This window comes from Rhinolophus sinicus, chromosome 15 (genome assembly GCF_057876585.1).
Source record: "Rhinolophus sinicus isolate RSI-liver-muscle chromosome 15, RSI-T2T, whole genome shotgun sequence".
NCBI lineage: Eukaryota > Metazoa > Chordata > Mammalia > Chiroptera > Rhinolophidae > Rhinolophus > Rhinolophus sinicus.
In genome coordinates, this window is record NC_142515.1 from 92,861,724 (window position 1) to 92,873,934 (window position 12,211).

Consider the following 12,211-nt stretch of genomic DNA (forward strand, 5'->3'; position numbering starts at 1 on the left):
TAAAGTAAGACCAGGTCTTATATTAATTTTTGCTCTAAAAGACATATTAGAGCTGACTGTCCAGCTAGCTCTTATTTTCGGGGAAACACGGTAGGTGAGGAGTTGAAGCCACTAGGGGCAGAAGCCAGGACAGGTGAGCATACTCAGGATCTTTGAAATTGGGTATCAATGAGATGAACCTCAGGCCCCAACGGGATCAAGCGGTGGATTAAGCAAAACAGCATCTGATAGACCAGCAGGTCAGGCCCTCAACCCTACCCCACCAGTGCTGTGTAGAATTTATTACCTACAGGATATGAGAAGATTTCATTTTTCTTTCTTTTGCATAAGAGGGAATGGTCTCTCCCTTTTCCATAGTGCAGGCTTCTTTCTGGCTTTGGTTTATGAGCCCTAAGTAAAGCAACTCCTTCACTCTGCCCTTCTCCTTCGAGTCCTCACCTTGCTATGGCAATGTACGTGGCCTGTCACCCCAGCCCTCTGCATTCCAGTGATTTACAGAGCAATGGTATCAATAGTGACAGGAGTGCAGTTGGGTCTGGCAACGATCTTTTTGAGAGTTGCTTCTGCCAGCTCATGCCGATGGCTGCCGGCTGATCTATCAGGGCAGCTGCTGGCCTGACCTGTCAGGTCAGATCATGGGTCCCTTGTGTCCCTTTCTGAACTAAACCAGAAAGTTCTTGGTTTTATTTGCATAAATTTCCAGAAATGTAATAAAATGTAAGTGACGTAAAAGTGGTGTCCTGTAGCGTAATCACCAACTGACACAAGGGATGTCATGCCCACTGGACTGAGGGAAGCAGCAGATACCAGTGACAGGGTTCTTTCTGCCTAGTGGCCTCACTTTCCAAGCGTGTAGCAGCCACAGGTGAGGAAATCCGTTCTCTGGATCTTCATGACACAGAGCTGGATGCAACACTCTAGGTGGTAGTAACCTGAACTTGTTCGGTTCTACATGTCTCCTGTGGATTTTTCTTAGAAAACTCAGCATTCCCAGAAGAAAAGTTGAAAATATCATGGCCCACAAAAGTGTGAGTTAACACAACATGAAAACAATGCCAAGTCCGAAGACTGGAAAGTCTAAAAAAAGCAATGTGCAATCTCAGAACAGAGTGATCTGTTGGGAGCTCGGAACCATGGGCATTCTAGTTAGACTGAGCTCCTCTTCCCATCCATCTGGCTTCATATTTATCGATGCCAAAGGGTTTGGGGCAGATTGGAGGGAATTAAATTTCTTTTAAGGTGACTACCTCAGACAGGCCATCTCTCTCTTACGAGGAACATCTAAAGGTGTCTGTATAACATACCAGAGATTAAAATGTCTTCAGGCTTTGAATCTCTTCAACTCTTTCGTTTCTTCATCCTGTCTTAAAATCCTACAAAGGGAAAGAAAACATTCCACTTCCAAGCAGAAGGGAAGCACCCAATCTAGACTGCAGTGAGGACACTAAATTGCCAAGAAGTGAATTTCCCTCTTCAGGACATATTCTAGTGGAGCTAATTATCGCCGTGACTTCTCCTTCCCCAGTATGCCAGGTTAAATAGCATACCCCACACTTCTTAGTACCACTTTGCCCCATTGACCTTTCTTTTTCTTTCTCACCCTTTTAAGGAAACTCTCCAAGGTACTGAACTTTTATGTGGCTAATGCAGGTGACTCCAGCAAGACAGAATTGCTTTTTGTGGCTTTGAAAGCCTTAAAGTACTTGTTTAGATTCATCATCCAGTCGAGAGTGCTCTACTTGAGGTAATGGTCACTGTGGTAAGATGCTGACACTGTCCATTCTCTCTTCACGTAGTTTTCCTCAATCCTCATGCTCGCGTTCAGCTCTGTGAGCTCTGTGAGCTCTTGGGTCATGGAGTTGCCACATTGTAGAACTTTGGGGCTAAAGATGGAGGTGGATTGTGAAACCATTAGAAGGTCATTTTGGGTCAGCAGAATTTCTAGGGCAGTGAAGACAGAAGGACGTGGGGATGCTGGTGGCTAAAACGTGCAGCTTGCTGGAAGCCTTGGCTGGTGACAGAAGCTCTAGGGAGGCAGGTTTCTGTGGCAAGATTGTATTTCCTACAGCAAGGGACTTCATGACAACGTGGGCTCATGAGCTGTTGTTGGCAGAGGGAGAACGGTGGCAATTGTTTGGGGAGGTGTTTCCTGAGGTGTGTGTTTCTTTGTGGACTTCATGCTTAGGTGCCTGGTAAAACTAAGCCATAGAGATAGGATAATTCCCAGTTTGGATTCCTAGTGTAACAGCTTCATCGAAAAGAGAGGAAATCATGAAAGAGGAAGTGCCTTTTGTGGGAATGCTCACAACTCCAGTGCCATCCCAACCCTTCAATAATAACTGGGTATCCAAATTGTTAAAAATATGTTTATAATTTAATTAAGGCAGAAGGAAAAGGTCTATAGGTTTGATCATGTGTATTTTTTAATGTGTATATTTAAAAACTATAAACAAAGTTAAAGGCAAACAACTTGAACAAAAAGCTTGTAACATAAAGTAGAGGTCAAAATTAATGGCTTTGCTAATTAAAGGTTCTTTAAAATCAAGAAAAGAATGATTTTTACAATAGAAAGCAAAACCAGATATTTACAAAAGAAAAAATTGAAACGATTGGTTAAATTTTTAGAAAATATTTGTACTCACTGTCACAATGCAATACACACTATCTTTACCTATCCATTTGCGAAAGATTAAAATAGGAATATAAATTCTTAGGGACCGAAATTTGTCACTATGAATAAAAAGCAAAACGGAAGACAATGTCACATTTGTCCAGTAATACCTATTTAGGAGAAAAAAACAACTTTTCAGTTGATGGACAAATCTTGAAGACAAGCAGAGTGCTTTAACCAAAACAAGCACAAGTCAGTGGAGAGTAAGGTGTCGTGTATCCTGGGAGGGCCCCACTCGTAGAGCAGGTCAGCCCCAGCGTTGCCAGTTCAATGGGTAGAGTAACACTAACTGGACTTGCAAACCGGGTTGGGTTCAGAATGTTTCTGGGTCGAGCTTTTCTCCCTATTGTCTGAAACTTCCATTGGAATGATTAGAGCTTGATTAGATGAGACAAATGATTAGAGTGACACAGAAAAGGGGAATGAGGGCGAAGAGAAGGAGAGATGCCGGAGGATAGAATGTGGCAGGTGTGATATGTCAGGGAAATTAGCTGGGGCCTGTCCCTCGCTTATTGGACATTTCTGCTAATGAGCTGGGGAAGGCAGGCAAGCATACAGGGCTCCTCTGCTAGGTCAGGCAGAAGAGCTTCCTGTGGTTCTCCCTCCAAGCCGGAAATGCCCATAGACCATTAACCTGGAGGACATCAGCAAGGCTGTGGCCGTCAGGTAGCTTCAGAGGAACCCTTCCCAAGTGGCTAATTGTAGTGGACCAGTCGGAGAGCTCTGTGGTAGGACGTTACGTACAAATCACTGGTAATATCCAAGTAGTGATATCTTCTCAGCTCACTGGGCTTCTCCCTGAAACTATCTTAGCGTACCCTGTGAGTTCTCTGCATGATGCACAGGGGTGACCTGTGAGGCATGGGCCTCTAGCATTGTTTAAATCGACATGAAAGTCTCTTTTTAAAGGTGGAAGATCTGACTGCCTTTCTCTGTTTCCTATTAAGATTTTATGGCCAAAGTGATGATGGAGATGAATTTAATAATTCAATCCGCCAGTTATTTCTCTCTTTCAATATCCTCATGGACAGGCCTCTGGAGGAAGCTGTCAAGATCAAGGTTAGCTTGGCATCATCATGGGTAACTTTTAATGCTTTTGGTCAGGATGTCCTGGGACAACCTAGAACGGGTCATGGTGGGAGAGAAACAAACTAAATCGGTATTCATGGGAAGCTTGTGAATTTTAGTATGACTTACAGAAAATACAGGGGAAAAACCCATGTTTTACCTTTCATGTACTTTTGTATTCTTAAACGTCAGTTTGCCAAAGACAAGCTACCATTTTAGACATCCATTGAATGGCTTTTGTGGCCCCTGTGAATTCAGCCCGCAGGTTTTTTATTCTTAGTTCTCCCATTCTTCCCAGAAGCCCAGTCACCATCCTCTGCATTATTATCACTGTTATTTTAAATGGAAAATACACAAGCTCTGAACACTCAAATTTGAACTTTATTATTCATTTTTTTGTTCTTTATGGCAATGTTGTGAGGGAGACGTCAAGATTTTAACTACCTCCTTAGATGGCAAAATGAATTCCAAGTGTGCAGTGCCTGTTGCTAGTGAAGAGAGAAAGCTGTGTCTCCCGACATTTTAGGAAAAAGATCTCAGGAGATTGCGTATTATAATAGCAGCTTTCCTCTTCACTGCGAGAACCTCCCTGCCCAGTTCCTTGTTTAAGATCCAAGCCTTTTCTTCCTGGAATCGAGCAGTTAATTCTGTATTTGTCCCGCTTGGCAATTGAATCCACCTTTGCTGTTTTTCTTACAGGGGGCAGCTTTGAAGTACCTTCCTCACATAATTAATGATGTCAAACTTGTATTTGATCCTACTGAACTCAGGTAAATAGCAGAAAAAAAAGAAAATTGTTCCTTGACTTTAACAGAAAAGCAGCTCCCCTGCTTGGCTGGGGCCTGGGCTGCTGCTCATGCTCTCATTCTTCTAACATGTGTTAACTGCACACCTGTTTGCGCTCAGTTCTGGGGGAAGATACAAAAGAAGACACAAAGCCTGCTTCTGAAGAGGTTTGCACTTTCTCCGGGGAAGCAACACACGCAGACATAAAATTAACTACAGAGAAAGTACATAATGATATGCTTCCAGCCCTGTACCTAACTATCCCAGGAATGCAAAGTCAGATGGTGATCGGCACTGGGGTGTGGTTAACCAGAAAAGGCTTCTGCAGAAGTTGGGTGTTAAGGCAGGTCTGGAAGGCAGTGATGGACCTTGCGTGTGCTTTGGCAGCTTAAGCAGAGTCAGCTGTAAGGTTGAGCCCTATAGTAAGCATAGAATACAGTCTCTGCTTCCTAGAGACAGGCTGTCAGGTCATTTGGGAGAGATTTGCAGGTAAACCATGCCATGCCATGATCTCAGAGCAGAGAGGAAATAATAGTGTAATGATACCTTCAACGTGGCAGAATGAAAACACTAACCACTGGGGTGTCTCTTCCAGCGAGCTCTTCTGCAAATTCATTCAGAGCATTCCTGACAACCAGTTAGTTCACCAGAAACTTAACTGCATGACCAAGATAGTAGAGAGCAATCTTTTTCAGCAATCGGGTAAGTCTCCACCAAAACGGCAACCTACTGAAATTCCCCTCTTGCTTCTTCTTCAGCCAACACTTGCCCTTTTTTTAATGTCAGTGTCCTTGCTGGGTGTTTGTTGGTATTTAAGGACCTCCTGGGAAACCGGGTTTAAGGAGAAGGGGAAGTCAGTTCAATATTTCCAATAGTTCCTAAAAGAGCAAAATCATGTGTTCTTGAATCTTTAATTAGAACAGTCCAGTGTTTCATTCATTAGAGAGCTTTGTCCACAACTAGGAACCCCAGAAAGTAATAGACAAGCAGGAAAGATGGTCTTCTTAGATAAATGTGTCTTCTTTGACCTATACTTAGTATAACCTCAAAAACCAGGGGACAAGGGCCAGCGCTGTAGTCTGTGCTGGATGCCACCTGGATCAGCCCGGGACCGCTGGTCACGAGCATCTTTTCTGAACTCCATGCTCAATCATTATTGCATGAGTGGCTGAAAATTGACCAGCGTAGAAGCATTTACACCATGGAAATTGGCAAACACTGTATATCAGAGGGTTTGGGGGTGGGGGCAGTGCGAAGATTACTTAGCGTACTGCTGGGAAGGGAGGAGAGCATAGAGAGGTGAAAACGCTTATACTGAGAAAATACGACTCGTTTTGTAATGTGAGTCAAACATGTAGCCCCTAAGTCTGCCCCCCTGTGCTCCTGTCCCAAAGCTGAAGTGGGGAAGAGGTCTAATACCTGGTCTTACCCCCAGTAAACCCGAGACGGGCTAGAGGAGGGCAGCTGTGGGAAGTTCTTTTGAAGCTTCCACCAGGTCAGGATGCCCCATAGGGTGACCTCATGTTATTTAGATTGCCTAGGGGTGTCTGAGGACCAGAGGACTCCTCAGAAATAGGCAAGGTGAGTGCGTTGTTGGTGGGAAAACCCTCTCAGCCTTGCCTCTGGCTGGTCGTGTAACTTTGGCCATGTGAGTGCCTTCTCTAAATTTCACCTTCATTTCTGTAGAAGGAAGGAAGGACTTGAACTCGATCAAGTTAGAAGCCTCTTTTGGCTCTGATATTTTGTGACCCTATGAGCGGGTGCCTAGAAATTTTAACTGTTACAAGGACCCAGTTGGAAGTAGTGTAGAAAGTGAGTGAGTACTCTGAAGTGAAAAATGTATTATTACTAAACATCCTAATATGTTCTGGTAATCTCTGCCTCTAAGGATGTAGAAAGGAAAAATGAGATGGTAAAGATGGGGTGTTTGCACCCAAGAGAAAGCATGCACTTGATAGTTCCCATTAGAGGACGTCCTCTCACTGTTAGCAATCATTTCTGTTAGTGTCCAGAATATCCGGACTCATTATAATAATGTTTTATAATAGTGAAGATCCCAAAAGGAAGACATGGATTTTACTTTGTGAAGTGCATGTGCCTGCAAAAACATGGACAGACGCACATTAAAATGCACTCATGAAGCTCGATATTTATAGGAATCTTCGAGTAAATTTTCTCCATTAGACAGAAAAAAAAAATGTTTTTAAAAAGATGTTTAAGTGTACAACTTGCTTTTGTTTATTCATTTCCTATGACTTTGCTTTCAAGTATCAAGTTGGCTTTTTCTTTTTAAGCTGAAGAAATTGTTAAATACTTCAGACATTTTGCTAAGAATGCAAGTACCTTTCTGATAAGTGTAATTTTCTTAGTTTTAAAAATCCAGTTACAGGGCTGAAGTTCCATGCCTGAACTCACGTCTGCCTCAGGGCCTGGAGGGCGCCCTGCCCGGCTGAGGGGGGTCCAGAGCTGGGGGGTGTGGGGATGATCGGAGAGAGGCTTGCAGGAAGGGGCCGGCAGTTCGGGAGGTGGTTGTGCAACTGGTGAGCTGCCTTTTTTTTCTCTCTCAGAGTGCAGAGATGTGCTCCTGCCACTGCTAATAGACCAGCTCAGCGGCCAGTTAGATGACAGCTCCAGCAAGCCTGACCATGAGGCAAGCTCGCAGCTTCTGAGCCACATCCTGGAAGTGCTGGACCGGAAGGATGTGGTGAGTCAAATTGTCACTCATGCAGATCATAGCACACACTGGCCCTGCTGCTGAGGACAACAGAGCCCACGGCCTTCCTGGTCTCAGGGCTCGGCCCAGGCAGTTTAGAACCTGGGTACCTAGGCAGGCTGCACCCATTTTAGAGATGATTAGAGAGGCTTCTCATTGCTAGAGCCTGCTCTGCAAATCGAGGTCCAGGAGAGGTCTGCTGACTGCTGGGGCCTGCTCCTGGCTGATTTTCCTGGCTTGCCATCACGGAGAGCCCTGTGAGGACTCTTCAGAACCAGAACCCTGTTTAGACGTTTTCTTTCTGTGCAGAAGCCTTGACGCTCTTTCACCTCTGGTTCCTGACAACACTATTGCAGATATTCCTGAGCCTCTTAGAAATTCTCGTTTTTATTTTCTCTCTGACACCGATCCTTCAGCACCTCCTGCAAATTATATATTTTCTCATCTGGCCTCTTCTCTGTGACCTAAGGACCTATGTCCACTGCAGACATGGGACTGACTCTCCCTGTATTTACCATGTCCTGGACCTAGCACACCTCACAGGCCTAGGGCATAGCTTCCACTGAAGAGGCTAGAGAACTTTGCAGAATCTTTTCAGTTAAGTGCAAACCATGGACACACACACACACACACACACACACGGCATCTACATGGCACTTAATTTCCCACAGAACAGGAAGATCATTCCTGGTTTTGCCTCTGCCCTTTTTCTTACCAATATCTTTAGATTCAGTTGTGCTGACATGCAAAGAACACTGTCCCCTTTCCCATAGCTAAATCTGTAGCAAGGTTTACCCCAGTTTGACCACTGTCCACCTCATCTCCTGCTCCTCATTACGCAGGCATTTCATGCCTCCACCACAGAACTGCAAAAGGACACCATTTCTTTCTTTATCTACCGCCCTCCCCCATCTGCCCTTGTCTCTTCCCGTAACCCCTGTAACCCACCTTACTATTTGTACTATATTTATTATATTTGTAATAAATGATCTATATGAATTACAGGTCATCTCCCCCGCCCCTTTTTTTTCTTAAGTGTGTTTCTAGAAACCACATTATAAAATGGAATAAATTTCCCCCAAGGAATTTTGTGATTGGGGATTGGATTCCTAACCAAGGACTTTACCACGAATAAATCCATGTAATTGATCATGTCGTAGTGACAATAATATTTTTAAAAAGTACCTCTTACGACTCATCGACTCATCTGACTCATCGATTAGCATGCTACAATGAAGCTCCGAGCTCTGTAAAGTCGGCAACAATGTTTTAGACACTCTGGTTTAATCAGGGCCACAGTGTTCTAGAAAGTATATGTATGCTAATTCAGATCCTAAATTAATCTGAAATACAGGAACCAGGCTATTTGGTTTTTCATCCCAGTATTACTACTCTGTAGCTCTTTATCCATCCAATAACTTTTCCATCCAATAACACATAGGAATTGTTCTGGATGACCTCCTAGGTCTCTTCCACTTCTGATCCTGTTTTTATATACATAGTATCTCTGCCAACCCTCTTACTACACAGAAAGACTCTTCAGAAATGGCTTGAATGTATTTACATCCTGTGCTAAGAAATTTAATTGACTTAATTTTTTTTTTTGGTCTTCTTGATAATGTTCCTTGTAACAAGCAGAGGCATTCAAAATTATTGATCCTGGAGCTCTGTTAAAGTAGCAAATTCAATAATTTTTTGTTGATGGTGATGGAATTTTTTTTTTTTTTTTAACCATAAGCGTTTTCAAATATACAAGCTAACTTCACATGTTTTCCCGTATCATCTCATCTCCTCAGTTAATTCTAGGCTCCATAATTACTGACATTTATTCCTATGCCTTTTTTTTTTTTATAGTCCAGGATTCTCTCCTCTTTTCACAGCTGTAATCTCCTAATTGTCCTCATTGTTCAAAGCCCACTTGCAATAAGCACCTCCATGAAGTTGTTCCCGGTGCAATCCTGCTCAAAATCCCACGCTCTACTAGTTCCCTTCGTCTCTTTTAAGGCTGTTATCATCGTTTTGTACCTTGAGTTATGAATTCGGTTCACAAATACTTACTGAGCAGCCCCCATGCCCTGGGCACTGTGATAGGTCCAAGAATACAGCCGTGAACAAGATAAGCAAGCACCTTGCTGTTCTCCTGGGACCTTTGTGTTTGGCTTAATTATATTCATGCCTCAGCTCTCCTGCTGGGCAGTGACTCTCTTAGGGCTCAGAGGATGCTTCACTCATTTTCATATCTCCACACAAGGCCCTGCACGTGACTTCCGCACCTGGTCAGGTGAGCAGTATGGAATTGTTAGAGAAATGAAGGCAAAAGCAACATCACCAGGAGAGGCAGGTTTTAGGAATCACTCCCATTCAGAGAAGTGGGAAGCAAGGAAGGAAGGAAAGAAGGGAGGGAGACAGAGAGGAGAAGCTAACAATACTTGAGGTTTTAATAAAACTACATACAGCAGTGGTTTACTTATTTGAAGCACGTAACCAGGAGTTTCAGAATATCTGTCATGAAGCAAGAATGGATAAAGGCTTTGAAGAGTCAAGTTGACTGTTGATGTTTGAGCTGAATGAATGTAACCCCAAACCACAAAAAAAGGAAAGAAGGAAAAAACAAACATTTATGAAGCACTGTTGTATATACATCAGCCCAACTAATTCCTATAAGGGAACTCTTTTTTGCTGCTCTGAGAAAGAAGCTCAACAAAGTTAAATAATTGCTTAAAGTCACACATGACAGAGTCAAATTGTTAAATCCCTATGTTAGTCTGCTCAAGCTGCCAGAACTGCATACCGTGGACTGGGTGGCTTAAACAATAGAAATTTATTTCTCACAGTTCTGGAGGCTGGAAGTACAAGGTCAGCTGCCAGCATGGTTGGGTTTGTGGGGAGGGCCCTCCTCCTAGTTCACAGATGGTCGCCTTCTCTCTGTGTTCACACATGGCCTGGCCTGGGTGTGTGTGCACAGAGTGAGAGAAAGGCTGAGCACTCTAGGGTCTCTTATAAGGACACTAATCCCATCAGGCCTTGCCTTCGTGACCTCATTACCTCCCAAAGGCCCCACGTCCAGATGTTATCACTGTGCGGGTAGAGCTTCAAAACCTGGATTTTAAACACAAGTGGTTCAGAACAGTCTCCTTGACTTGAATGTCTTGTTTTCTTTCTACACAGAAGGTGGTAAGAACGTTGTATCAGTGCCTTTCACTTCCCATGCATGTGCCATATTGTCCTGGGCAACTGGACTTGCTCAGCGTTAGGGCCAAGTACCTCATGCTAACAGGAGTCCCCCCCAAAACTAGGATGAGCCTGTGGCCAGAGCGAGTTCTCAGTGAGCTGGGACAATCTGGGTGATGAGGGCGGTGTTCTTCCCCTGCGTCCCCACACTCATCTTGTAAATGTTACAACTGACTATTTTCCAATGATCCCTTAGTAACATGATGTATAATTCTGTGAAACTACGTTTCCCTTCCGGATGAGAGACTGCTTTGTAAGGAAGAGCCAGAATGAGATTTAAAGAAAAAAATGCATCTGTTCAAGGTTTCTTGAAGAGCAGGGCAGCTGAGTCAGAAGACGTGGTTCCCATCTCTCTGCTTCCCCCCCCCAGGGCCCCACGGCGAAGCACATACAGCAGGTGATGGAACGGCTGCTGAGAAGGATCAACCGGACCGTGATCGGGATGAACCGACAGGATCCCCACATCGTGAGTATCGCTGCCACCACAGCTGCTTCTCAGTGTCCCATCTGCCCCTTGGGAGGCTTTGGGGACCAGATTCCCATCCCCTGGGCCCGTCACATCCCAGTGGACAGTCTGTGCCTGCACAGCGTGCAGCATGGCTCCCTCAGCAGTGAGTGGGGTCTAGAACGTGACGGCCTCCCGGATGGGTGACCTTTGCTTATAACTGTGAACGGATCTTAATTCTGACACTGATTTTCTCTTGAGGGGAGATGCTCCAACAGGGTGGTAGGGGAGGCTCACGGGGGCGCGTTCGTAAGGCTTCTATCCGTGTTAGGCATGTGGATCCATTCTTGAGTTTTGCACACACTGAACGTCAAACACAAGCCTGATAGAATCATAGCTCAGCAGAGACACACTGCGACATGTGGGCGCCCTAGTACACGAATATCTCGGTACCCGTTCAACCTATTACTCTTGAAATGTTTGCTGAATGTTCTATTTAAGGAACATAGGAGTCTTGGTGAGCAGAAAATGAGGGGCTTGGTGGGCTACCTTCAGCATTTCCTCTACTATCTCAAATAATTTAGTCCTGATTCTCCATACATGCACGGTCTGTCTGGATCTACCCTCTTTAGAATGATAATAGTAATACTATTAGTACTTCCAGCTGTAGTGGTGGTAACAGTCATGATCTGGTTTGTGTGTGTGTATGTGCCAGGAACTATTTTAAGCACTTTATATGTCTTTGAAAGCTCACACCGATCCTGTCAGGTAGTTCTCTCATTAGCTCTATTTTTTTGAATGGGGAAACGTTCAAAGAGAGAGGTTAAGACACCTGCGGAGGTTACACACCTATCAGAGGGTTGAATTGGGGTTTACACCCAGGCAACCCCGATGGCTGCAGAGCACACGCAAGTCGTCAAGCAACCAACCCCGCCCCCAAGCAGCTTTCACCCCGTTATGTTTCCAACTGTGTCCTATGTTCACCATGAGAGGAAGTCTGATAAATTCTGTTCCCCCTGCATCGTATTTCCACAGATGTTCGACAGGCTTATACATTGGTGCCTTGTGGTACCATCCAGCCCTTTGGGTTCTAAGAAAAAAACGTTTTGAAGACCGTGTAGTTAGCATGCTTTCAGAAATGCCCGGGTTGCTCTGGCCTCTTATTCTGTATCTTCTGTGTCTATTAGATGTCAGATGAAAAGTATGACTGAGACCACAGATTACTGTTGAAAGCCAAGGTGTATCATCCTGAAAAGGAAGCATCTTTTACTTGTGATATTAAAAGATACAATTAGAT

At 44.2% G+C, this 12,211-nt stretch overlaps 1 protein-coding gene across 1 annotated transcript in view; it reads left to right on the forward strand.

Annotated features, from left to right (window-relative positions):
- DOCK5 (dedicator of cytokinesis 5) overlaps positions 1-12,211 on the forward strand; it is a 189,167-nt gene that overhangs the window by 127,486 nt on the left and 49,470 nt on the right. The window contains exons 22-27 of the mRNA XM_019714857.3: positions 1,610-1,744; positions 3,619-3,730; positions 4,439-4,509; positions 5,121-5,227; positions 7,093-7,229; positions 10,840-10,935. Of these exons, the coding sequence (XP_019570416.3) occupies positions 1,610-1,744; positions 3,619-3,730; positions 4,439-4,509; positions 5,121-5,227; positions 7,093-7,229; positions 10,840-10,935 (658 nt within the window). The remainder of the gene's footprint in view (positions 1-1,609; positions 1,745-3,618; positions 3,731-4,438; positions 4,510-5,120; positions 5,228-7,092; positions 7,230-10,839; positions 10,936-12,211) is intronic.